We start from the raw sequence: 24,158 nt of genomic DNA on the forward strand, positions 1-24,158 counted from the left end.
TTTTATTTTGTGCAGTGAATTGGGCTTTCAAAGAGCAAGACTTTTTGCTTTGACATTAAGGAAAAGAAACCTTGGTGTACAATCTGTTAATGGGAAAGAATCTCGGCTATAAAGAAAAGTTGTCATTTTCTACAAAGTGCTACATTCATTATCATGCAAAAACATCACATCCCTCTTTACATGACAGTGGAGAAAGACCAGACCGGGACACTTGCAAAACAAATACAAAACGTCTTTCTGCGAAAAACAAAAAAATAATCATTTTATGCAAAGAAATACAGAAACAACCCGTGCTCAAAATAGATCATTTTTATTTATCAGGTGATGTTTCATTCCCACGTCAGATTACCCCTGGAGGACAGCAGCTCATCCACTGACATCAAACATCATCAAATGGTTTTATCTGCCTGACTTCGCCATGAGACCCAGTCCTTCATTCATATTCTGTGAGCTTCTTCTCTCTTCTTCTCCCCTTTCCTCCTCCGTGCCGAGTCTCAGTCCCAATTCTTCATCTCTCCACAGATGACCACCTCCTGTTGCTCTGCACCTCTCTGCAGTGGCAGGTGTTTGAGGCGGAGAACCGGGCGGCAGTGCGACTCCTGGCCGGAGACAATGTGGAGATCAGCCGCAGTCTGGATCCCTGCTCCTTCAACCAGTTCATACCGGTCAACAACTTCCTCCATTGCAGGTTAGAAACACCAGGCGTGGACGAGTCAGGGGAATTTGTGTTTGTGGTCATTTCAGCAGCCTGAAGGGGCTGAGTCAGCGCTGTAATTCACGTGTATTGTCAATCTCATGAAAGCTGTTCTGGTAAACAGAAATTGCCTCATCAGCACTCACAGCTGGCTTGAGACAAAGTTAAGATCTGCCGCCGTCTAGATCGTTACTCCCAATTCATTTATGGGTTTCATTTCACTATCTTGCTCTTTCCGGCACTTGACCTATTCATTCCCAGTGCAGTCAAGTAAAGAGGGTTTGAAGGAAGTCATAAACTATGTCAAGTAATCGAAACTGAGTTATTGGCTTATACTGGTCAGTACAGTAAGTCAACCCATGGCAATGTATGCAGCATTAATAATGTTAAAAAAGACATCAAAATGAATGCAAAATGTATTTTTTTCAATGGACAAATCTCAAAATTGAGAACCCTTGCATCACCATGACAATCAGTTTTCATTTCTCATAAACACTGAACCCTTAATTCAGTCTGTAGTAAACTCTTTGGTTGCATAAAGATTTTTTACTATGGAATAAGCGTATATATTTTATTTTTTCATTTTTGTTAGATTCATTATGGTTTTCAGGATTTTTGACTATTTGAAAAAAAAAACCCAAGAAGTGACACGCAATTACAGGAATACAACCTTTTTATTGTTTAGGTGTTACCTGGACATGGTAAAGGTGTTCGTGTTCAGCTATTTCTTTTGGCTGGTGCTCTGCCTCATCTTCATCACTGGCACCACACGGATCAACATCTTCTGTCTGGGATATCTGATGGCCTGTTTCTACTTCATGCTGTTCGGTGGCAGCGTGTTGATGCAGCCTGTCAGGTACATCTTGCGACTTTGGGACTGGCTCATTGGCTACACCTGCTTTGTGATCGCCATGAAGAACCTGCTGTCTGTGAGTGTTTTGCACCGCAGTCTTGTCTGCACTGATGATTGTTGCCTTGTTTCCATGTAATGCATGTTTTAGTCCTAAAGTTTCTGGTCTCTTACTTAAATTATTTTGTTTATAGCTCGGTTCTTGTGCCTACCTGGACAGCCTTTTGAAGAGTGCATGCTGGTTTATTCAGGCCTTCAGCATGTTCTGCACCATAAAAGGCTACGATGTTCGTGAGTATCTGGAACACGATGATGACGTCTCAAACCTCACTGCCATACTGTGATTGTAAATCAATAGGTTTTTGTCTATATGTCTGAGACAACCCCGTGTGTGATCAGAATCGGTTTCTCTGTTTTACAGTACTGGTTCCCCAACAAGTCACCCATTCTAAAGTCTTAAAAATGCCTCTTTCTAAACACTTGAGTAAACTGGATACTCATGTTTGTTTAGTTCTATGAAAGTGGATGCCGTGTGTTTTTCAGCCGATCCTGATGATGAGTGCGAGCTGCCAGAGGGGGAGGCGGGTATTGTCTGGGATGCAATATGTTTCACTGTCCTCTTGGCGCAGAGGAGAGTTTTCCTCAGTTACTACTTCCTCTACGTGGTTTCAGACCTCAGGTCTTCCAAGATATTAGCCTCCAGGTCTGTACTCTTAACAGTCTACCAATTCAGTCCACAGCAAACATGACAGCAGCATGAAGGCACATACATAAAGATTAGAGAACAACATCAATGCATCTAAATTGCAATAAGTGTAGAATAACTGATCTTTTCATCTATTTTTTTTAATTCTGGTTACCCCCCCCCCCCCACTATTCTTTCAAAGTTGCTGCCATTAATTATTATTGTTGAGTTTTTTTTTAAGGAGTGAAATGATAATTAGAGGAATTGCCCTGCTTTACCAGTAACACATATGTTCAATTAATCACTTATTCAAAGATTCTGTGGCTGTTTTTCATTAAAGTTGTATCAATAAGTAAAGATGCTATTCAGTTTTCTTTTACAGTTTCTAAACACATTTTATATACAATAAGCCCACACATTGATTGAAATAATTAATCCAAAGAAGGGAGAAAAAGATGACAAAAAAAACATTTTAAGAAAAGATAAATGAATTGCAACATATTCTTAAATCATCAACTACAAAATACAGACTGGAACATTATTACAACCATCTGCTTATGGCTGTGGTTTCCTTGTGGACAATTCTACTTGGAAATGTTTCATATGGAGACAAGTATCTTAAACAGGACATCAATATCCTCTAAAATAATCACAAGACTCTCTTTAAAACTTTAGTGAAGAAGATCCCTATTACAATTGACCTGTTGAAGGAATATAGACAATAATGATGAATCTTGCTCTTTCCCTAAACATCCTTTGTTAAGGGGTGCCGAGCTGTTTGAGGCGAAAGTAAAGAAACAGGTGGCTGCCAGACTCGAAATGGAGAAGAAATCTGTGGAGACTCTAAAGAAACAGTAAGAGCATTTAAATAACTGTCTTTGAACTTAAAAATAATGGCAAGAAAGTTGTTAACTTGCCCCATCTTCTGGCAGAATGGAGAAGATCAAATCAAAACAGAGAAGTCGCCCAGAAGCGGCAGGGAAACAAGAAATTGGTGTAGACCAGGAGCAGGTGACACTGGGTAACAAAAATCTCTAATTTCAATAGACCTGCTGAGCAAAACTGTCACATTTTCTATCCTTACAAGGGTCATGATGCTTCAGTTTTGTTGTCACTGTCCACAAGTTTGGGACTAAGTTATTTCTTCATAATTAAGGCTGTAATGAATGTTTTTTTTTACATTGAAGTGCAAAAAATTTCAAGATGTGTGTAATATTCTGTGTCTTTCATGCATGTTAATGAGGTCTTACAATGTTTGAAGAACCTTTCAATAATTGCAGTCAAGTTCAACACCATTGGGAAATACAACCCCACTTGTATATATGTAGTCAATAAAAACCTTCATGATAATGTTGTTTCAAACTAAATTTTATTATCTTTGTGTAGCCATGATTTCAGTCCAAATGTTTGTACTGAATCACAGAAGCTTATGGGGATCACCAATACTTTTATATTATGTCAAATAATCTTCTCAACATGGTATTAGATTACAGTGTCTCAGGCTTTGGTTTGGAAGCACTGCAGAATACTGCATACAAAATACAGGCATTAAAATTCTTACAATAATTTATAGTATAGGTATGGTAGTATAGAAAGACAGACAAACAGATGATACTTCTAAATCCTAAAAATAGTTCAGTTTACCCACTTGAGTCCCTCTCATAGATTCTTTTGGTTTTTCAGTTATGAAGACTTAATCTGACACAATGAGTTTGCCCTCTTTCTCAGCAGACAACTTGTAGGACCGGTTGTGTGGTGAAAATACATCAATTAGAATTATCTTGAATTCAAATCTCACGAAAGGGTTTAATGACTTGTGTTAGGATAATTCAAATGTAAATATTGAATGGTAATTACAGTACGAATCTACAAGTATAAAAGGAAGAGAACATTCATCTGTAGTACCACATTTCAATGGTAGAGGGCTCACATGCTCACACTTTGGGACTGAATTGTTTATTTCTCAACCTTAGCTTCCCCAAAAAGGACAGCAAATATGGTCTTGTGACAATTTCATTTTGTGATATTTAAATTCAGTCAAGTGGTTGTCACCTGGATATATTCCCCACTGTCAATAAATCTCCATTCGTACTAAAAACCAACAGTTTAATGAACAGAAGTTTGTTTTCAGATGAGGAGAAGGAGAAGATGGATGCAGGAAAATGGTGGAAGCCGTGGGTTTCAAAGCCTGGAGGTGATCATAACACCACCCGCACAACACTGCCCATCACAACCACTCCATATCCTACAACGCTTTCCTTTGTATCGTTAGAAATTTGCAATCAAGCCACTGAATTTTTCCACCACAGTATTTCCCCATCAGCTTTATGACTATGTTTTGTTTTTATCCAGTGGAAAACAACTGTGGATACCATCTGTTTGAGAGTGACAGTGAGGATGAGGAAGAGGAGGTCACAGAAAAGAAAGAGGAGGAGGAACCGCCAAAGAAGAAAACAGCTTTTCAGGTTGAAGCCCAAAAACACCAAACCAAAACTAAGAAATAACTACAAAGTAAAACAGAAACATTGAAATACTCTGTGCCATGACTTGAAAATATATTGAGATATTTCAAATATTGTGGAACTGTGACATCATGTCAATTTTTTTTTTTTTTTATCTCAAAGATAATAATCCAGATGTCCTCCTAGTTATGGGAAAGTATCCAATTACATTTTCAGTGTTTATTCATTCATTTCTAATTTTGTAATGGTTCACTGATCAATACACAATTGCTGTTGATTTATAACGTATGGATGATAAAGTCAATATCAGGATAGTAATACTTTACGTAACACCCAGCCCTTCTATGCACATGGCCTCAGCTCGAAATGAGCACATCCGCTGTTTCCCCACTGTTTCCTCATCAGTTATGTGTGTCTGGTTCTACTCCCAGTTGGCCTATGAAGCCTGGATGACCAGCTCGAAGTCAGCGTTGAAGGATTTGAAGAAAGAGAAGAAAAAAATGAAGAAAGAGGAGAAGAATAGGGCAAAGAGAGAGCTGCAGAGACTACAGGGTGAGATTATTCAATCCCAACTTCATTTTCATCTGGTTTAGTCTTTCAATTTGAGAGTCGGTTGATGCTTTAGTTTTCATTCTGACTATGTTACAGTGAATATTATAATAATTTAGCTGCTGTTATATTTGAGACAAAAGGTGTAATGATTCAGCACAGCACAATATATTATGAGTCTGTCTTGGGGATTGGTACACAGGTGGAAATTTAAAATAAAGAGGGACGATTTTGACACTACTACTAAAATTGTGTATAATATATTTAAATCATTACAGATAAGAAGTGACAGTGCAGGAAAAGTTCTTAGTAGCATATAAAAATCTATATTTTACAAGTTGCTGATTAAATCCAGGTATTTACAACGTGATGATGAATGTGGACACGTAATTTGAAAGCGTCACTATTAAAAAACATATATGCAGTTTGATTTGCAACATCTAAAAACCGGGTATACAATTCCGAGTTATGTTAATGTTATTGAAAGTGAAACATAGTGATGAAAATCTCTTTTGCCCAGGTATTGACAGGATCGATTCAAGTGAGGATGAACTGGATGAAAGTACGGTGGCAGAGGAAAGTGAGGAGGAAAACGGTAATTGAAGGAAGATTAAATATCAAAACAAAACAACAAAATTCAATCATGTTTTTCTACAAATAAGTGCAAGACAATTCCTAATTCTGCAATTCTTTGATACAGACAAACGGCAGTTAAAGTCAATTGCCCTGATAAGATCACAATTTTATGCCCGACAGAAAACATACTGCAGCGTGTCATCAGTACATTGAAATTCTTCTGGGTCTTCATTCAGTCCCTCCTTGATGACCTAACGCAGGGACTAAACTCCTTCTGTAAAGACAGCCAGGATATTTCCAAGGTTCTCTGCTTCGAGCGAGCATTACTCAACCAGCAGCAGAAGAAGGTTGGAAAGCATGAAACTGAGTTGAAAAATGTTTTGATGCTAAAATGAGATCATTCTTTATCAGCGTTTTGACATGCCGATCTGTCCCCTCACTTGCAAGGGGTCCTCAGAGATAATACAGTATCACTTTATGCAAAATTTTCAAGTTTTGGTGTCAACAGAATACCCCTGCGGAGCAGATGCTCACCACATATTTAACACCAGATCGCTCCTCACATCTCACCCTTCTCCCTCGATTCTTCAGGGCAAAGAGGTGAGCCAGGAAAGTGTGAAGCAATTTTACGAAAACTGGATGTCCCGTCAGAACACCATGTTATCTCAGGAAGAACTCGATGCAGCCGTTCCTCCCTCCTCGCCACCCCCTCTCCCGTCTTCACACCACACCTATACCAAGCTAATGAACCAACCCTCCAGGGTGTCCTGGGCCAGCAGTGTGTCCAGGTGGGTGTCAGGAGTCACTCACACATTGACCTCAAACAGGGTGGCCAACCCTGAAGGATCACATATCAGATACTCAGCTTGAACTACACTGCTCAAAAAAATAAAGGGAACACTTAAAAAACACATCCTAGATCTAAATGAATGAAATATTCTTATGAAATACTTTTCTCTTTACACAGTTGAATGTGCTGACAACAAGATCACACAAAAATGATCAATGGAAATCAATTGTATCAACCCATGGAGGTCTGGATTAGGAATCACACTCAAAATTAAAGTGTAAAAACAAACTCCAGGCTGATCCAACTTTGATGTAATGTCCTTAAAACAAGTCAAAATGAATCTGTGTTGCTTCCTGAGTGGACACTATGATTTCACAGAAGTGTGATTGACTTGGAGTTACATTGTGTTGTTCCCTTTAGTGTGTTCCCTTTATTTTTTTGAGCAGTATATTTGTTTCCAAATAAGGAGGGTTACCGATTCTGCTATCTTGATTAACATGCTGACAAATGAGGTTAGACAGGATTCTCAATGTTCTCAATGTTCACAATATGTTGTGATCTGTAGTGAGAGCAGGGAGCAGGTGGAGGAAAATCTGGGTTTGAGGTATGCCCTGAAAGTACAGGAATTAAGGTTAGGCTCAGTAAGACAGAATACATGTGTGTGAATGGAATGCTGAGGTTATAGGGAGTAGAGATAAAGAGGGTGTAGAATTTTAATTACCCAGGATCAACATTCCATGGCCATGGAGAATGTGGAAAAATGTGAAGAAACGTATGTAAGCAGGCTGGAACGGGTGTGGAAAACTGTCAGGTGTGATGTGCAATAATAAAGTATAAGCCAGGATGAATGGAAAGGTGCACGAGACGATGATGAGGCCAATGATGCCGTGGTTTAGAGACAATTGCATTGAGGAAATAACAGGCAGCAGAGCTGGAGGTAGCAGAGATGAAAATGTTGAGGATCACTATGAGAGCGACTGGGATGGATAGGAGTCCATCAGAAGGACAGCACATGTTAGTTGTTTTGGAGATAAAGTCAGAGAAGCCAGACTGAGATAGTTCGGTCATGTACAGAGTAGTGACAGTGAATATATTGGTAGATTAATGCTCTATGTATTTAATATCTTTAATGTGTCTCTTCACCTTTGAGGTGTTTACCTGTCAACCACTTGGCCTTGCACGAAATAAATCTAATCTTCTCGTGCCGATCCCAAGCTGTATGACAGACGAGACGATGCTGGGCTCTCGACAGCCGACGCAGGAGGAGCTGGATGAACCTCCCGTTGTGACGCCCGCTGCTGATCAGCTCCGACGGAGGCTCCTGAAATCAGCCAATATTGACCTGACCTCCTTCGAGACTGATGAAATCTCGCAAAGGTGAAGAACAAAATAAGTTGGGAATCTGTAGATGAATGATTGTTTTATTGTTGTAATCAGACCTGAATTTAATTTGAAGGGTCAACAAAATTTCATCAGTATATCATGGTCACATCACAGTTTTATAACGGGAACATTTTTCGTCTTTATCTTTAGACCTAGGAGTTAAAAACACTAAGCAGAAGCCTGCTTACTTCGGCTACTGTACTTTTTCGTAGCTTTATCTTTAAAATGTAACGAGAACATCACGGTTTTAACCAATACTTGATAGACCTTGAGTGTATCTATGAAGTTACAATCCATCTGACTATCCTTTACTCAAAAGCCATGAAGAAAGTGTCTCTCAAGAAGAGGAGTGGGAAGAGGAGGGCGATGAAGGAGAAGATGAAAAGAAACATGAGCAAGAACAGGAGGATGTCTCAGGAAAGGAGGAGGAGGATGATGTAGCAGAAGGGGTCCTCTGGCCTGTGAGGGAAGACCTAGTCGAGGAAGACCGCTGCTACACAGACAAAGAATACATGGAATATCAAGAAAGAGCCTCTCTGAGTTCCAGGGACAGTGATGGGGGGCGAAGTGTTGATCTGACTGAGTCTCCCAGGGCATTGAGTCAGGAGACAAGGAACCTAACTGCCAGCGAGCTGCTGCTGAACAAGTTAGTACAGTCGGTAGTACTAAAGAAAAACCTGCTGAATCACAAAATGAATTATTAAACTGCTTCAATTCATCCCTCCCGCAGAATGTTTGAAAACGATGAGATCTCGGAATCTGATAAGTTTTTCCTGACGTTGCCAAGGCCTCTGAAGCTGCTTTTTGCCCTCTACAACACCATGGTGTCCAAGTCAGAGATGCTGTGCTACTTTGTCATCATCCTGAACCATATTGTGTCAGCTTCATTCCTCTCCCTCATCCTGCCGATCCTCATCTTCCTCTGGGCGATGCTGTCGGTGCCTCGGCCCACTAAACGCTTCTGGATGACGGCAATTATCTACACGGAGGTGGGTTTGTACATAGTCACCATCAAATAATCATTATAATGTCAATGTTTACTTTCTATATAGAGTAAATATAAAAAAAAAACAAAAAAAAACAACAAATTTTACACTTAAATATTAAAAGTCACAGATTCACAGAAGGTGACATTTTCATTAGATTTTAAAAGAATTTTGAGATAACTGAGATATATTGCATAAATGTGTGTGTGTGTGTGTGTGTGTGTGTGTGTGTGTGTGTGTGTGTGTGTGTGTGTGTGTTTGTGTGTGTATACAGGACTGTCTCAGAAATTAGAATCTTGTGATAAAGTTCTTTATCTTCTGTAATGCAACTACAAAAACAAAAATGTCATACATTCTGGATTCATTACAAATCAACTGAAATATTGCAAGCCTTTTATTATTTTAATATCGCTGATTATGGCTTACATCTTAAGAAAACTCAAAAATCCTATCTCAAAATATTAGAATATTATGAAAAAGTCATTTTTGTTTTTTTTAATTTTATGACAGAAGATAAAGAACTTTATCACAATATTCTAATTTTCTGAGACAATCCTGTATCCATATATATGCACTATATGGCCAAATGTATTCGCCCAAGCATTAAAATAATCAGAATCAGGTGTTCCAATCACTTCCATTGCCACAGGTGTATATAATCAATCACCTTGGCATGCAGACTTTTTTTTTTTACTCAAACATTTGTGAAAGAATGGGTCACTCTCAGGAGCTCAGTGATTTCCAGTGTGGAACTGTGATAGGATGCCACCTGTGCAAATCCAGTTGTGAAATTTCCTTGCTCCTTATTATTCCGCAATCAACTGTCAGCGGTATTAATAGATCCTGGAAGTGTTTGGGAATGACAGCAACTCAGCCACGAAGTGGTAGGACATGTAAACTGACAGAGTGGGGTCGGCAGATGCTGAGGTGCATGGTGCGAAGAGGTCATTGAGTTTCTGCAGAGTCAATTGCTACAAACTTCATGTGGCCTTCAGATTAGCTCAAGAACAGTGCGCAGAGAACTTCATATAATGGGTTTCCAAGGCTGTGCAGCTGCATCCAAGCCGCACATCACCAAGTGCAGTTGAATATATCGGATGCAGTGGTGTAAAGCACGCTGCCACTGGACTCTAGAGTGGTGGAGATGTGTTTGCTGGTGTGATGAATCAAGCTTCTCCATCTGGCAATCTGATGGACCAGTCTTGGTTTGGCAGTTGCCAGGAGAACAGTACTTGTCTGACTGCGTTGTGCCAAATGTGAAGTTTGGGGGGGGGTTATGGTGTGGGGTGTTTTTTTTTTGGGAGCTGGACTTGGTCCCGTAGCTCCAGTGAAAGGAACTCTGATAGCTTCAGCATACCAAGACACTTTGGACAAGTCCATGCTCTGAACTTTGTGGGTACAGTTTGGAGCTGGCCCTTTCCTTCTCCAACATAATTGTGCACAAAGCAAGGTCCATTAAGTCAGGAATGATGGAGTCTGGTGTGGATGAACTTGACTGGCCTGCAGAGTCTTGACCTCAACCCCATAGAGCACTTTTGGGATGAATTAGAGCAGAGACTGAGAAGCAGGCCTTCTCATCCAACATCACTGTGTGAGCTGACAAATGGGCCTCTGGAAGAATGGTAAAAAATTCCAATAAATGCACACCTTGTGGGCAGCCTTCCCACAGCCTTCAAGAGTTGAAGCTGTTATAGGTGCAAAGGGTGGACAGAGATCATATTAAACCCAATGGATTAGGAATGGGATGTCACTTAAGTTCATCTGCAAGTCAAAGCAGGTGATGGAATACTTTGTGTACGTGTGCCTGTGCGTGCGTGTGCAAACAAATATGTCACAGTTTGTTACCCTTTATGCTGCAGGTTACCCTTTATAGTGCATTTCAAGATAATGCTTTGTAGAATGAACTGATACAGGATTTGCTTGTGGTTCTTTTAGCTGACTGTTGTGGTGAAGTACTTCTTCCAGTTTGGCTTCTTCCCCTGGACCTCTTCATCGTACCGTGGCATCAACGCAGAGCGGCCCTTTGCACTACCTAACATCATTGGGGTGGAGAAGAAGGATGGCTATGTCCTCTTTGACCTCATCCAGTTGTTAGCTCTGTTTTTTCACCGCTCTATTTTGAAGGTAATGTGAAAAAAAAAAGCTATTTCAAATATCAAGGATCATTGAAGATATTCTGTCATGAATGGAAAATGTTCCAATTTCTGATCACAACTACCGAAAAAAAAGGTAACATTAGCTGAAAGGTGTCAGTCATGTTTTTATTTCAAACCAATAGCACGCTGTAAAGCCACATGAAACTACAGAATCTACTGATTGACCTTTTTATTTGTCTTAACTTCTGGCAGTTTATCCCGTATTACTTTATAAAAAAATTTAATTGGTTATTTGGTGTCCACTGTAGTGCCATGGGCTGTGGGACAACAAGGAGGTTGAGATGCCTGATTTCTTCAAAAAAATGAAGAAGAAAGTGGATAAAAAGAAGGCGACAGGAGGAGATAAGATTGGCAACAAAGATAAACTTCCACGCCGGCTCAAGTTTCTCCCTCTGCAAACCTCTACCACCTCCATGTTCTTCAGACGAAAAGGAGGAGACTCTGCAGAATCAGAGGGTGATCAATCAGAAACAGTTTAGGACATTCTGGTCCATGTCTTATGGTTGAATTCAGAGGGTAGAATAGCCAGGATTATTGATAAATATTTTTCCTTTTCTCTCTGATTAAGTACTGCAAACCAACAATGACCTTAAGCTGGGCTATGTTTCATCTTTTTTTACATGATATAGAATTTTCAAGCTTTTTGATAGGTAAACCTCCAAGACATACATATATTTAGACATACACAATTTGTATTAATATCTGTATTTGGCTATATTGTGTAACCATGTTGTGCATCTGACATGTATTTTCCAACACCCAAGCAAAAAAAAAATTTGCATTTTGCAATACTGAAAAGGGTGGCTTTGTCTATTCTGCTTTCCGCATGGTCCGGCCCTAATGAAGGTTTCAAAATTCTCTTTTTCTTTTGGAGAGGTGAAGCCCAAGAAGGCGGGCGGCAAGAGGAAAAGACGAGAGCGACAGAAAGTTCCACTGACCCGGAAGCAGAGGATCAGACAGCTAATCAGAGAGAAGATGCTGCAGGCCAAAGCATCCATCATTGAAGTGTGCGTGCTTGTGCGTGTGTGTCTGTATTTTATTTTTTTACTTAAACTTTTGCTTCTGTTTGCTTAATCATTTTGTTTCAAGTGAGATGTTAAATTCGGCAACTCTTTGACATTTTTATTAATTTCTATTAAGTCTTTTTGTGTACAGCACAGATTTTTTTTTTTTACATCTACTCTGCTCTTGAGATTTGAACACTTTAATTATTTTTGACATATTTCACATTCATTTTTTTGTTTTTGCAAGCGTTCACATTTGAGCATGTAGGATGTGTTTGTTCGTTGTCTCTTTGTAAACAGAGTCCTCTTTTGGTCTCATTAAATAACTTTTTACAACCATGTCAGATACAGAAACACTTTCCCCAGACCTTCTGTCCTCCGGTCTATCTTCTGTTTCCAGTCTCCAAAACTCCACACACTAGTGCTTGTGTCCAGCTGGGATAATCATACCTATTTGTGATAGCCCCCTTTCTTTTGGCAAAAATATAATACTCGTGTTAAACAAATCACAGGTCAGTTGCCTTAAGTGTTATTTAAAATATTTTACAAACATGTCCTTAGTCTTATGTAGCATCCTTACTTTTATGATCAATTTATTAGCTTTATAACAAAATAGCCTTTGAACAAGCATACCTTCAACAGTGTTTTTTTTTTTAATTTATTCTTTTAAATAACATCTTATCCATCCCAAGTTCAGTCTTCCAGTTTTTTTCCAGGTCTGTATTTTTTTTTTTTTTTTTTTCTCACCATGGGTTCATGTGGGGTTGGTATTTGTGTTGTGATCTGTAGAAGGTGAGTGAATCGTCTCAGGCTCAGTGATGGCCTCACCTTGCTGGTATTTTTAAAAGACTACGGCGATTTCGTCTAAGGATCTGTCCTTGAATAACCTTGTAGCTACTTTTTGAAGAACAGTTGCTCTTGTTTTTCATCCATCATCTTCAATCCAGACTGTGTCATTGCACAACATGGGTGGATTTGCTTGGCTGTTCTGTCATAGAATGCCTTCTATTTCAGCTTTTGCTCTTAATTTATGTTCGAGGTTTGGTCATTGTTTTTGCTGTGTATGACTCTGCAGTGTGTCAAGTCGTGATGCTGTGTAGCTGAGTAAAGCAAGATAAGGGTCAGTTGCTGTCAGTAGCTTTCTTCAAAAGTTGTTTGAGAATATGTACACTCTTAGCTCTCTCATATGATTGTGTGAACGGAGGACTTGATGTCACATGACTGAAATCACTCTGCTGCTGAAACATGGTCCATTGTGTTTGGTATGCCATGTCTGGCAAAAACGGATTTCACATGGGTAATGACATCGGCTGATGTGTTTTACAGCAATGCCATTTCTGGAAACTTTGAGTAATAGTCAATGAGTAAGGAATCTTTACCTTTTAAATGAAACAAGTTAATTTCCACTTTGTGCTGCTGGAACAACTGTTTGCATCAATGGCTCCTTGGTTTGCTTGTTTCTGGCATGTTTCACATCCACTTATCGGTCTCTCAATGTCTTGGTTAATGCCAGGCTAGAATAGTCTCTTTTGCCCTCTTTTTGAATTTTTAAGTATCAAGATGACCCGCATGGATTCTGTATAGCAAGTCCTGTCTTACGCTTTGTGGGATGAACATTCTGTATTGTCTAAGTCACAGTCCGTTGACAACACCCGTGATGTGGTAGAACTGTGGACAACTGTGAACCCACAGGTCATCCATGTTCCATCTTCAGCATTACCTTTTGGAACTCTTTAGTCTTTAGCCTGTTTTGTCCACTATTTGTTTCAATTTTGTATCTGATACAGGATATGCAGCAGAAATCATTTTCAGGTGGATTTGAACATCCTCATCCGTTGTGTTCACTCCATCTCTTGCAGGTGCTCTTGAAAGTATCAGCGAGTATTAGGTGTTTGCCAGGTGTGTAAATCAATTCAAAGTCAGATCTCTGCATTTTCATTATTAGCAGCTGAATCCCCTATGACATCTCATTTAGATTCTTTTTGATGATTGCAACTAAAAGGTGATCTTCAGTCTCCACAGTGAATATGGGTAACCCATATATGTAGCTGTGGAACGTCTCTAAACTAAACATTAACCCCAGGCATTCTTTTATTTCTCTATCTGAGCATATCTGCATTCAGTTACTGTCATGGATGCATAGACCACTGGTTTCCTACGCTCATCTCCATCCCGTAGCAGTACTGCACTTATGCCATCCTTTGAGGCTCCCGTCGACACCTTTTTCCTCTTTGTTGGGTTGGAGAACGTTAGTACAGGTGCTGCTGTTAGTATTTTTTTTTTTTGAGCTTTTGCCACTCTTGGTCATGTTTACATATCCATGTAAAAATTGTCTTTACGCAGGTGCACAGAAATGCAGGTTGTCACAAATGCAAATGAATTTACCTACAAAGTTAATCATCCTCATGATGCGTAACACACCTGTCTTGTCTGTGGGACTTGGAATGTCCTGGATGGCTTCCATCTTTTCTTGACTTGACGTGTTGAACACCTTGTGCTGGGAGCTTGTTCCCAAGGAAGACAACCTCCAGAGCTACAAACTGGCATTTGCTTTTGTTAAGCAACGGTCCATATTTTCACACTCTATCAAACACTATTGTGTTCTTGGACTGTAGACCCCCACGCGATGATTTGTTCGTAAACGAACTGAGTCCTCCTTTGGTCTCATTAAATAACTTCTATTACAACCATGTCAGATACAGAAATGCTTTCCCGGACCTTCTGTCCTCCGGTCTATCTTCTGTTTCCGGTCTCTAAAACTCCACCTACTAGTGCCTGTGTCAAACTATGTGAATCATACTCAGTCATGACAGGATGGGGTCCAGACGGAGTGAAAGGTTACTGTTTACTCAGTGTATTATGTTTTATGTGAATTAAGGGGCATATAGAAGGGCCTGTTTGATTTCCTGATTTTTTTTTTTTTATGCACTGAATTTCCTCTTTTTCCTCCAGTGCACTTCACGTCTACTTACCCATAAGGCAGTTTTTTTATGACATCATCCACCCAGAGTACAGTCCTGTCTGTGACGTCTACGCCATCATGTTCCTCATCGACGTGGTTAACTTCATTGTCACTATATATGGATACTGGGCTTTTGGGGTAAGTGTGTGTAACATTACTGACTGGGAATAAACACATGTTAAATGCTGAATGACATACAAACACACATGATGAACTTGCCTATAGAAATACTCAGCAGCGGCCGACATCACGGAGTCCCTGTCGGAAGACCAGGTCCCAGAGGCTTTCCTGGTCATGCTGCTCATGCAGTTTGGGACGATGATAGTGGACCGAGCCCTCTACCTGAAGAAGTCTCTGCTGGGGAAGTGTGTGTTCCAGGTGGTCCTGGTGTTCGGCATACACTTCTGGATGTTCTTCATTCTCCCCGGGGTCACCGAAAGGTTATGCGCTGAATTGATCTGTGTTTTCCTTTCCTTGTTCATTTTTTGTTAAATCCTCATCCCAGGATTCGTCTCATCAAAACTCCCCCAAAATAAAACTTCTAAACAGTTTGTAAAATATACCAATACTCAGACTTTATTGCTTCTGCCTTACTTGAATTGTATTTTTTATCGAAACTGTTTTATTTCTACAAAGCAATACAGGAGTGTTTCTAAGCTAGATTTCTATATCATTTAGCTCATGTTTTGAGGTTTCTATAATGTTTAGTAAAAAGAACAACAAAAAACAGTAAGTGACGTGTGTCAACAATAAAATCAAATCACCAAGTTCTGTGTTAAAACTTCATTATATCATAGTCACATGATAATCAACAGAAATTGATAAACTACCATTTTATATTATATTAATCGCAATGTACATCAAGCCTGAAATTTGACTGATTGTCCTTTTAGCTCTTTGTTTGGATACCATTTTCCAAGAGCAGCAGTCATTTGTACTTTTTCTTAATGTATAAGACATCTGGTAACTCCATTTAAAAAAAAGAAGGGATTTTCATCAGTTTCTTCTTATTTGTCTTTTTGGCTCCACAGGAGGTTCAACAGGAATCCAGTCGCCCAGCTCTGGTACTTCGTAAAGTGCATTTACTTTGGCCTCTCCGCGTACCAGATCAAATGCGGCTACCCAAACCGCATCCTGGGAAACTTTCTCACCAAAAACTACAACTACATCAATCTATTCCTCTTCCAAGGGTAGAGAAGTGTCTTCTGGAGACACTATTCCTTTTAGAGATACATATTTTTGTTTTGTTTCATTCTATGTTCTAGTATTCTATTTGGCTCATGCTGACTTGCTCCTCTTTTAGGTTTCGGATGGTTCCCTTCCTGACAGAGATGAGAGCTGTGATGGATTGGGTTTGGACCGACACCACTCTGTCTCTGTCCAACTGGATTTGTGTTGAGGACCTCTATGCGAACATATTCATCCTCAAGTGCTGGAGGGAGTCAGAGAAAGTAAGTGTGTGTGTGTGTGTGTGTCTGAGTCCCACTGTAATTCATCATTTCTAAAGACTATTATTCCTGGAAAACCTCACACTCATCAATTATCAGTAAACAGACTTTCCTGAATATTTCTATCATGCCATGATAGAAGTGAAACACGACACTGAAAACAGTTATGTTTTTACTCTGAGTTGAGAAAAGTTTATCAGTTATTAGTGATCGTTATAAAAGTAAATTCATTATCCTTACTTCTTATAATCTGCATCTTCAGGGCATGTGTGCCAAACCAAAACATATTGCCATTTGATCAAGGTAGATGCTTAGTCTAAGATTCTTTAAAAATGTTTTTATAGACTTCCACTTCTAATTTTAAACAAGCCAGTTAATTACTACTTACTAATAAAAATATATTGTGAAAAATTACTGTCTTATCCAATTATCTGTCATTACTGATAATCAGTTGACCTGTGCTATAAATTAAAGTCACTTCAATGCAACTCTTCCAGAAATACCCTCACCCTCCAGGGCAGAAGAAGAAGAAAGTGGTGAAATATGGAATGGGAGGAGTGATTATCTTTGCTCTTATCAGCATCATCTGGTTCCCCCTCCTCTTCATGTCACTTGTCCAGTCAGCAGCAGGAGTGACCAACCAGCCCGTGGATGTCTCCATCCAGCTCAGCATTGCAGGTTATGAGGTCAGAACATTCAAAACGTGTCAATTTGATCGATTTTTTTTTTTTATATATATAATAATAAATGATCTTCTGAATTGCTGTTACTTTTTATTTCCCATGAAAATGATATCGCAAAACTACATCTGCGTAAATAGACACCCGTGCCGTGTTCATGTTTCTTTTGGTCTCTGAGATGATGTCACAATATTCATCCGCTTGTTTTTCTCAGCCTCTGTTCACCATGAGTGCCCAGGAGCAGAACTTGGTTCCGTTCTCAGAAGCCAGATTCGACCACCTGGCCAAAGTCTATGCAACCTATGCAGTGAGATACTCTTATTCATCCATTCACCGCTTCGTGTCTTTATGTTCTCCTCATGGAGGACAACTCTTGTTCTCCATGACTCACATAAAAATTACACAAAAATATTTATCCCAGTGGACGCAGAATTTTTTTTATAGATCTATTCATGCTTTTTGTCTCAGTCCCAGTATAGCTGGTAGCAGTCATGTAGACCAACTTTGCTGCAGTCTTTCAGTCCACTGAAAATGAACTTGTGCGATATGGATGTTGTCCAACCTCAAACTGATTGCGGGAAGCTTTCAGCTGCAAGGGACTATACCAGTTTCCGTAGCAGTCTTGCTTTGTGGTATCATTGCGTCCATAACAGGCACTTCCACTGAATCAATTGCGTTTGGGGTCCATTTTTATCTGTCCATATGGAAGCCATCCTTCCATTTATAGGACCTCAGCAGAAATGTGGTGATGTGAGCACTGATGGTTTGGAAATGGACACTTCATTGAAGTCACATGAGGGAATAATACAACAAAGTGGTTTTGTTTGTCCGTGATCTTGTTTTTCAAATGATCCATTAACGTGCAGCTGCTGATAGTGGTTGTCAAAAATTCCAACTGCAGGAAAATTGAAGGGAAAAAACACCGCTCCATCCCTCTTTCAGTGTATTTGACCAATTTAAAAGAAGAAACAATAAAATGCTGGAGTGGTCCATCAAATATACTTTGGTGATGTGTCCAAGAATCTTCTGGGTTTGCAACCTTCAGGCAGCCAGTGTTCTTTGAACAAAGTGCGACACAATGTTTTCCAGATTGTACCATGACGTGTTGGGATAGGCCTTTTTATTGTTTTTCTGCATATTTGGCCAGATATGAGGATAAAGTCAAGAGTGTTAATGTAAAGCACTGCACCAACTTGGGTAATGGATTTGCACGGCAAACATTGCATTCTGGACAGAGTAACAGTCCCCACATGCTCTTTTGGGAACACTTTGGTTCATTTGAAATGTTGTTCCTGTAAATTCAACCAAAATTAAAGAAAAAGAAAAATGGAAAAAAAAAAAAACATCCTAATAGACTCGGACCAGATCTATATGTATCAAAATGTCCTTGGAATGTATTCATTGACGTTCTGACATATACAATTATCAGATTTACGGGACATCTGTTCCCGCTTCTCAAACTCATAACAGACACCTGAATTTATTAAATAGAAACAACAGGCAATCTCTTGTGATGCACCTCTCTCCCCTCTTTTATTATCCAGGGTTGATTGTTTAAATTCACATTTCTCATGAACTGACTTTTCCCCAAGAGAAAATGGATACAAAACTGCAGTATGCCTTCAAATGAAATAACAGTCCCATTCCATATAATTTATTAGATTTCTATAATTCTAAATGACGACATATTCAAAATGTGTAGTGAATCTGTTTATAAGTGCAAGGATGACACAAGGAAATGTCAGATATAATAGTCAGCAATTACATACTGAATATATACAGAAGAATACATACCTGAAAATTTTAGTTTCCTGAGTGATCAACATCATTTAGCAAAACTGTGATTCCAAGTTTGTGCACACAAATACACACAGGCTGTTAGCTTGTCACACTGCCACCTACAGCAAGCCAATGGCGACTACAGAATCAAATGTCAAGTGAGGCAACAGAATGTGCATCAGTTTTATGCATCACATTGTTGAATCAAAACAGTTTTCAACATGAATATGTTAATGTATGTAACTTATCAAGTCACCAAAAGTTACCCTGTTCCCTTCTTTAAGGTGTCAGAAGGGATTCAAGTGTGATGCATGACCAAAATGCTTTGATATGTAACACTCCAAGGATTACAGTGGATTTTGTTCTCTTCTGCTCAGTCAGCGATGCAGTTTTTAATGAACTACGAGGCAAAGGACATTACTGTTGCTAAGATCAAGAGCGATGCCAGCCTGCTGTGGAGCATCAGCCCGGCCAGCCGAGAGGCCATGATCCGTGAGCTCAGCAACTCCACACACATATACATGACTTTACGCTGGACGCTGCTCAGGTCAGCCTCTGTCTCAGTGTGTGCACGAGTGTTTACAATTACTAATTCATAGTTGAGGTCTTAGTAGCCTGCCCCCTTCTTATCCTCAGGAATGCTTCCATATCAATGATCCCTGAGACGATGGGAGAAAACACTGTGAGGTTTGAGGACAAGGCCTTACAGGAGGGGATCGTCCACATGCTGAAGGGAGACAGCAGCGAACCTGTGTGAGTCTCCGTACTGTCACACGGGATGCTTTTAGATAGTATATCCTTTAAGAAATAAATTCACATGCAACTTCGCTCTAAATATTTTGTCCAGCCAGAATTTAAATTAAATGGTGTTATACTGTGCTTTCTGTTCTGTAGGATCATTAATTCTTTGCTGCCAAAGTTCATCCGGGGTCCTAAAGGACCTGAGTCGAAAATGGCAACCAGGATGAAAGTAGGTTAGTTCCTGCAAATATATATTCGTAATTATATAAACTCTCTTTGTGGCTATTCAGACATAATATTCATTTGACTCTGTTTCTCAGAAATTGTCATTGGATATTTATTAAATATTCTAGGCAATGCCTTGCCAATTTTTGCTTTTTCTTTCAACAATTTCTGTTAAGTGATTTCTTACCACTCAGCTACTTTCTCAATAAATAAAATGTATTGGTAGCTTTTTCAAGATCATTTCTTGCAGATATTTTGGGTTATAATTTTCTAATCTTCAGTGAATTTATGCTGATTTTAGGTTACTTTTTGTGAAATTCCAATGAGACACTGTTGAAAAAAATGTTTATTTGTAGGAGCTACCTAGTTGATTTTTGAATAATTTCTTGGCAAGTTATTGAAATGTAAATAATGTATTCCGGGCCTTTCATGTTGTTCTGTTTAATCTGAGTATATCTTCTCTCAGAGCTTCTGGATCGCCCTGATCTTCAGGCGCTGGCTTTCTTCAGGCCCTTGTCAATCAAGCTTCAAAAAGCTAATGGGACATCGAAGGGGGAGGACAGGGATGCTGAGCAGTGGTGGGTAGTGGAGGAGTGCTCACCCGCTCCAGGCGTGGCTGGCCTTAAGTGTCACAGCATAGAGATTGTGGTGATCAGTGACAAAGTTAGTCCTTCCAGTCTGGGCTTCCTGGCTGGTCATGGGTAGGTGACACAATGTTTTGCAAGATAACTTTTTTACACTTCCAGCATTTTGTCTTATTTGATTGCCATATTCACCAACATAATGCTGAAATGTAAGGATCCTTTTCAAGACTGCTGTCTTGATGAAGTTTCCAATGCCTACACTATTCAACTGTCAATCTAACCTGCTGTTTTTTTTTGAACATGAAAACAGAGGGCTGACGGTTGATTTAATGTTGTATTAAATTTTTTTTACAGTATTTTAAATATTTTCAAGGAGTATATTTGGTCAGTCTGACTTTCAGGGGGACAACTTAAAGACATGTTTTCAAAAACATTTTGAGTCAAGTAAAAGCCCTTTAGATTTTGATATGGATGCAACATTTAACAATTTATTGTCCAAGTTGTGAAGACAATCTTGGGATACATTTACACTTTACTCCATTCATCCATCCCTAAAGATCTCTTAATAATCCTTGTGATAGCATTAATAATACAATGAATAATAATAATAGTGCTTCACTAAATGTCCTGGAAAGGCTAAAACTCAATTTATTGTCCTCTCAGGAATAAAACACTAGGCATGAACAGGTTCCTCCCTCACATGTCTATTTGTTTTGTTCTTTTCTCCTTCCCGCTGCAGCATCGTGGGTCTGTACATGTCTGTTGTGCTGGTCATCGGGAAATTTGTCAGGGAATTCTTCAACGGGATCTCCAGATCCATTATGTTTGAGGAGCTGCCCTGCGTGGACCGAGTCCTCAAGCTCTGCACAGACATCTTTGTGGTCAGGGAGACAGGAGAGATGGAGCTGGAGGAGACACTCTTTGAGAAACTCATTTTCCTCTACAGATCCCCTGAAACCATGATCAAGATGACAAGGGAAAAGAAAGATAGCTAGGAATGTCTTACACTCGGGTCTGGGGCCTCTACGGGAGGACCTATCTACTACGGACCTAGATATACTGAACTCCAGAGCTAAAAACCTAAATTACTTGTGAATTTCTGAAACTCCCAGACGTGGACAGTCTTCAAAACCTACCTGCCGGTAACTGCTAAGAGTGCAACAGATGTTTCTCACATGCAAGTCTTTATTTCACAAAGGGACTCTCAATCGGACCATTCCAAAGCAGTAATTCAATTGCTTTCCTTGTCTAACCCTGATTTCCTTACTTGTCCAACAAAAAGAAAAAAAAATGACTGACAAGATTTCCACTCTTTACTAGTGATCCTTTTCCAGGACCTTTTTTTTTAACTGTTTGAAAAACTTGAGTGTTCCAATCTTCATACTTGACTTACTTTCCTTCTTATATCCTCCCTAATTATCATTTTGTATTCATTGGAAAATTTACACCAAAATCTTATTATGATATCTTGTCAATTCAAAACTCAGTTTTCATATTTTCATGCTATTTATTGAAAATAACTATTACTTAACTATTACTTGTAACTAAAATTACTTTTTGTTCATTTTACTCTGCTCTCATTTTCAGGACAAGTTTAATATCTTTCAATACAGAAATTTATTAATTCAATGAGATACCTTTTCAGCTTCACGCTGCACTTTGTAAATTACTAAAATAACTAGAAATTGCAGTAGAGGATCTCTAATGGGCTAATGACAGGTTTGACTAGTTCTCAGGGCAACATAAGACTTTCAAGGGAATTATGCGTTATTATCCACAGCTCCCTTGACCTGAACATTATTCCATTTTCCAGGATGGGTGGGTACTCTGACTTAATTCTTTGAATTGGCACTACATTTCAGAAACAATCAATTGATGACATGATACATTACCATATTGATGATTCTTGACTGACAGAAGTATATGAAATATTGTTCTATTGATGGGCCAGTGTCACCCCCCAAATATTGCATGATTGGGAATTTGGTTCCAGGTTTGTCCTGGTGCAGAATTTAAACTCTTAAAACAATTCATTACATTTCAACAAGTGTTGATATACTCACGGGTGGACATGTATACCTCTGTAAATACTAAGTTTCTGAACAGACCCATGATGATTGTTATAGCTCAATAAATTGTTAAAAGTGATTGTCAATGTGTGATCCTCTAACCTATGGTCTTAAAATTAGCAGGCAAGACAGCAAGTCCAGTAGCAATATCCACCTTTAATTCAAAATAAAAAGGAAAGCCATTTCATTCAGGTCCCCCGCCACTCCAACAGATCATCCTGATGTTGTCCAGATTTTCACCTTTTCAGTAAATTGTCCATCGGGTTCGGGACAGGAGGGATGCAGAACTTGAGAACATCAGGAAAAATTGCCCTAAATCATTGTAGGGCATCCTAAGTAGAAAAATTAGCAGAGGAGTTGTTGAATGATGTCCACCAACATAGTTCAGACAACAGAACATTACTGATAGTGAAGGCAAGTATGATTGAGTTGATTCAAATTGCCAGCAGAACCTATTTTTTAGTACTGATAAACAGATGTGAGCCACCATCAACAGAGCCTTAGAAGGAGCATGTTTGAAGAAAACAAAAATTAACAAATTCTCACAATGAAATTCTTGAAAAATTTACATTATTTTGACGTAATATAGTAAAATGCTGTGAATAAAATGGTGCATTAATAAAAAAATAACAGGAAATCATTAGAAAATAACAATGTTACAATTTAAGTAATAAGTCAAATGAAATGTAACAATGAATGAAAATCTGGTTTACATGGTTTTCAAAATAAACCCTAATATTTGTTGAGGTTTCTTCGTTATCCAGGTCATAATCATCCATTAGTGCTGTATAATACACGCGATGTTATCGAATTTTGCATTTGGAAATTGATGAGAACTGCACTGCTCAAATATCACAGCAGCCCCTTATGACAGTCAACACTGACAGCAATTACAATCGGGTCTGTGCAGACGAAACGAGTATTTAAAGTATAGGTTAAATTATTATTTTTTGATGGCTCGTTTACTTACATGCTGCCGGTTTGGGTTTAATAACCTTGACGCTGGCTTCTGCCGCTCTCACCGCCTCACTTTTAAATTGCGGCTTCAGGGCAGCCCGCACCGCGCTGGCGCAGATTGCGGAGAAACGGATGTAGCTACGGGGAGGACAAATGCGTTAGCTAAAGGACAAGCAATTCTCACAACCGAAATTACAAGGTCACACAAAAGTAACACTGTAACAATTAATCTACTGATATATGGTGGTGGATTTCAATGAGAACAGCGGCATGAGCTCCAAACCTTGCAGAGGAGGCTAAAGTTACAGCTAGCATACATGCTATACAATTCTGCTTTTTAAAGTAGATCGTTACATTTGAAAACAGTTTTTGAATACATAGCGATGTCTTCAATATAATACTCAAACATTACGCGGTAAACACTTTATTTGAACAGTATTTTTTCGATATCTACTTTACCTGAGGCCTGCTTGTCTCCAGTATGCGACCATCTTGCCCGTGTTGTGGCTTCAAGGACAGGTCGGGCTCTTGCGTGATGACGTCATATGACGAACGCTTCTGTATTTCCGACCAATTAC

General features: G+C 39.2%; 2 protein-coding genes across 2 annotated transcripts in view; one reads left to right on the top strand and one right to left on the bottom strand.

Moving 5' to 3' along the window:
• Positions 1 to 21,650, top strand: part of LOC147227275 (piezo-type mechanosensitive ion channel component 2) — a 49,339-nt gene extending 27,689 nt beyond the window's left edge. Inside the window, exons 29-58 of the mRNA XM_086159994.1 lie at positions 345 to 446; positions 523 to 688; positions 1,380 to 1,623; positions 1,739 to 1,835; positions 2,088 to 2,247; positions 2,994 to 3,083; positions 3,162 to 3,250; positions 4,361 to 4,423; positions 4,582 to 4,694; positions 5,123 to 5,243; positions 5,761 to 5,835; positions 5,997 to 6,163; positions 6,408 to 6,604; positions 7,822 to 7,983; positions 8,309 to 8,635; positions 8,720 to 8,978; positions 10,911 to 11,099; positions 11,380 to 11,604; positions 12,023 to 12,138; positions 15,088 to 15,235; positions 15,323 to 15,537; positions 16,129 to 16,287; positions 16,401 to 16,548; positions 17,043 to 17,231; positions 17,440 to 17,532; positions 19,382 to 19,551; positions 19,641 to 19,757; positions 19,899 to 19,978; positions 20,437 to 20,671; positions 21,294 to 21,650. Of these exons, the coding sequence (XP_086016120.1) occupies positions 345 to 446; positions 523 to 688; positions 1,380 to 1,623; positions 1,739 to 1,835; positions 2,088 to 2,247; positions 2,994 to 3,083; positions 3,162 to 3,250; positions 4,361 to 4,423; positions 4,582 to 4,694; positions 5,123 to 5,243; positions 5,761 to 5,835; positions 5,997 to 6,163; positions 6,408 to 6,604; positions 7,822 to 7,983; positions 8,309 to 8,635; positions 8,720 to 8,978; positions 10,911 to 11,099; positions 11,380 to 11,604; positions 12,023 to 12,138; positions 15,088 to 15,235; positions 15,323 to 15,537; positions 16,129 to 16,287; positions 16,401 to 16,548; positions 17,043 to 17,231; positions 17,440 to 17,532; positions 19,382 to 19,551; positions 19,641 to 19,757; positions 19,899 to 19,978; positions 20,437 to 20,671; positions 21,294 to 21,549 (4,772 nt within the window). The 3' untranslated portion in view covers positions 21,550 to 21,650. The remainder of the gene's footprint in view (positions 1 to 344; positions 447 to 522; positions 689 to 1,379; positions 1,624 to 1,738; positions 1,836 to 2,087; positions 2,248 to 2,993; positions 3,084 to 3,161; positions 3,251 to 4,360; positions 4,424 to 4,581; positions 4,695 to 5,122; positions 5,244 to 5,760; positions 5,836 to 5,996; positions 6,164 to 6,407; positions 6,605 to 7,821; positions 7,984 to 8,308; positions 8,636 to 8,719; positions 8,979 to 10,910; positions 11,100 to 11,379; positions 11,605 to 12,022; positions 12,139 to 15,087; positions 15,236 to 15,322; positions 15,538 to 16,128; positions 16,288 to 16,400; positions 16,549 to 17,042; positions 17,232 to 17,439; positions 17,533 to 19,381; positions 19,552 to 19,640; positions 19,758 to 19,898; positions 19,979 to 20,436; positions 20,672 to 21,293) is intronic.
• Positions 21,651 to 22,759: 1,109 nt separating this feature from the next.
• On the bottom strand, positions 22,760 to 24,152 carry atp5f1e (ATP synthase F1 subunit epsilon). Its single transcript, XM_086159782.1, has 3 exons — positions 24,040 to 24,152; positions 23,594 to 23,718; positions 22,760 to 22,955 (listed from the first exon to the last, which is right to left on the bottom strand). Coding segments are annotated over exons 1-3 (159 nt in total). The 5' UTR covers positions 24,072 to 24,152; the 3' UTR covers positions 22,760 to 22,953.
• Between the last annotated feature and the right edge of the window lie 6 nt (positions 24,153 to 24,158).

The sequence above is a fragment of the Fistularia commersonii genome, chromosome 14 (genome assembly GCF_037954325.1).
Source record: "Fistularia commersonii isolate RoL2024-O1a breed Wild chromosome 14, RoL_Fcom_v1.0, whole genome shotgun sequence".
NCBI lineage: Eukaryota > Metazoa > Chordata > Actinopteri > Syngnathiformes > Fistulariidae > Fistularia > Fistularia commersonii.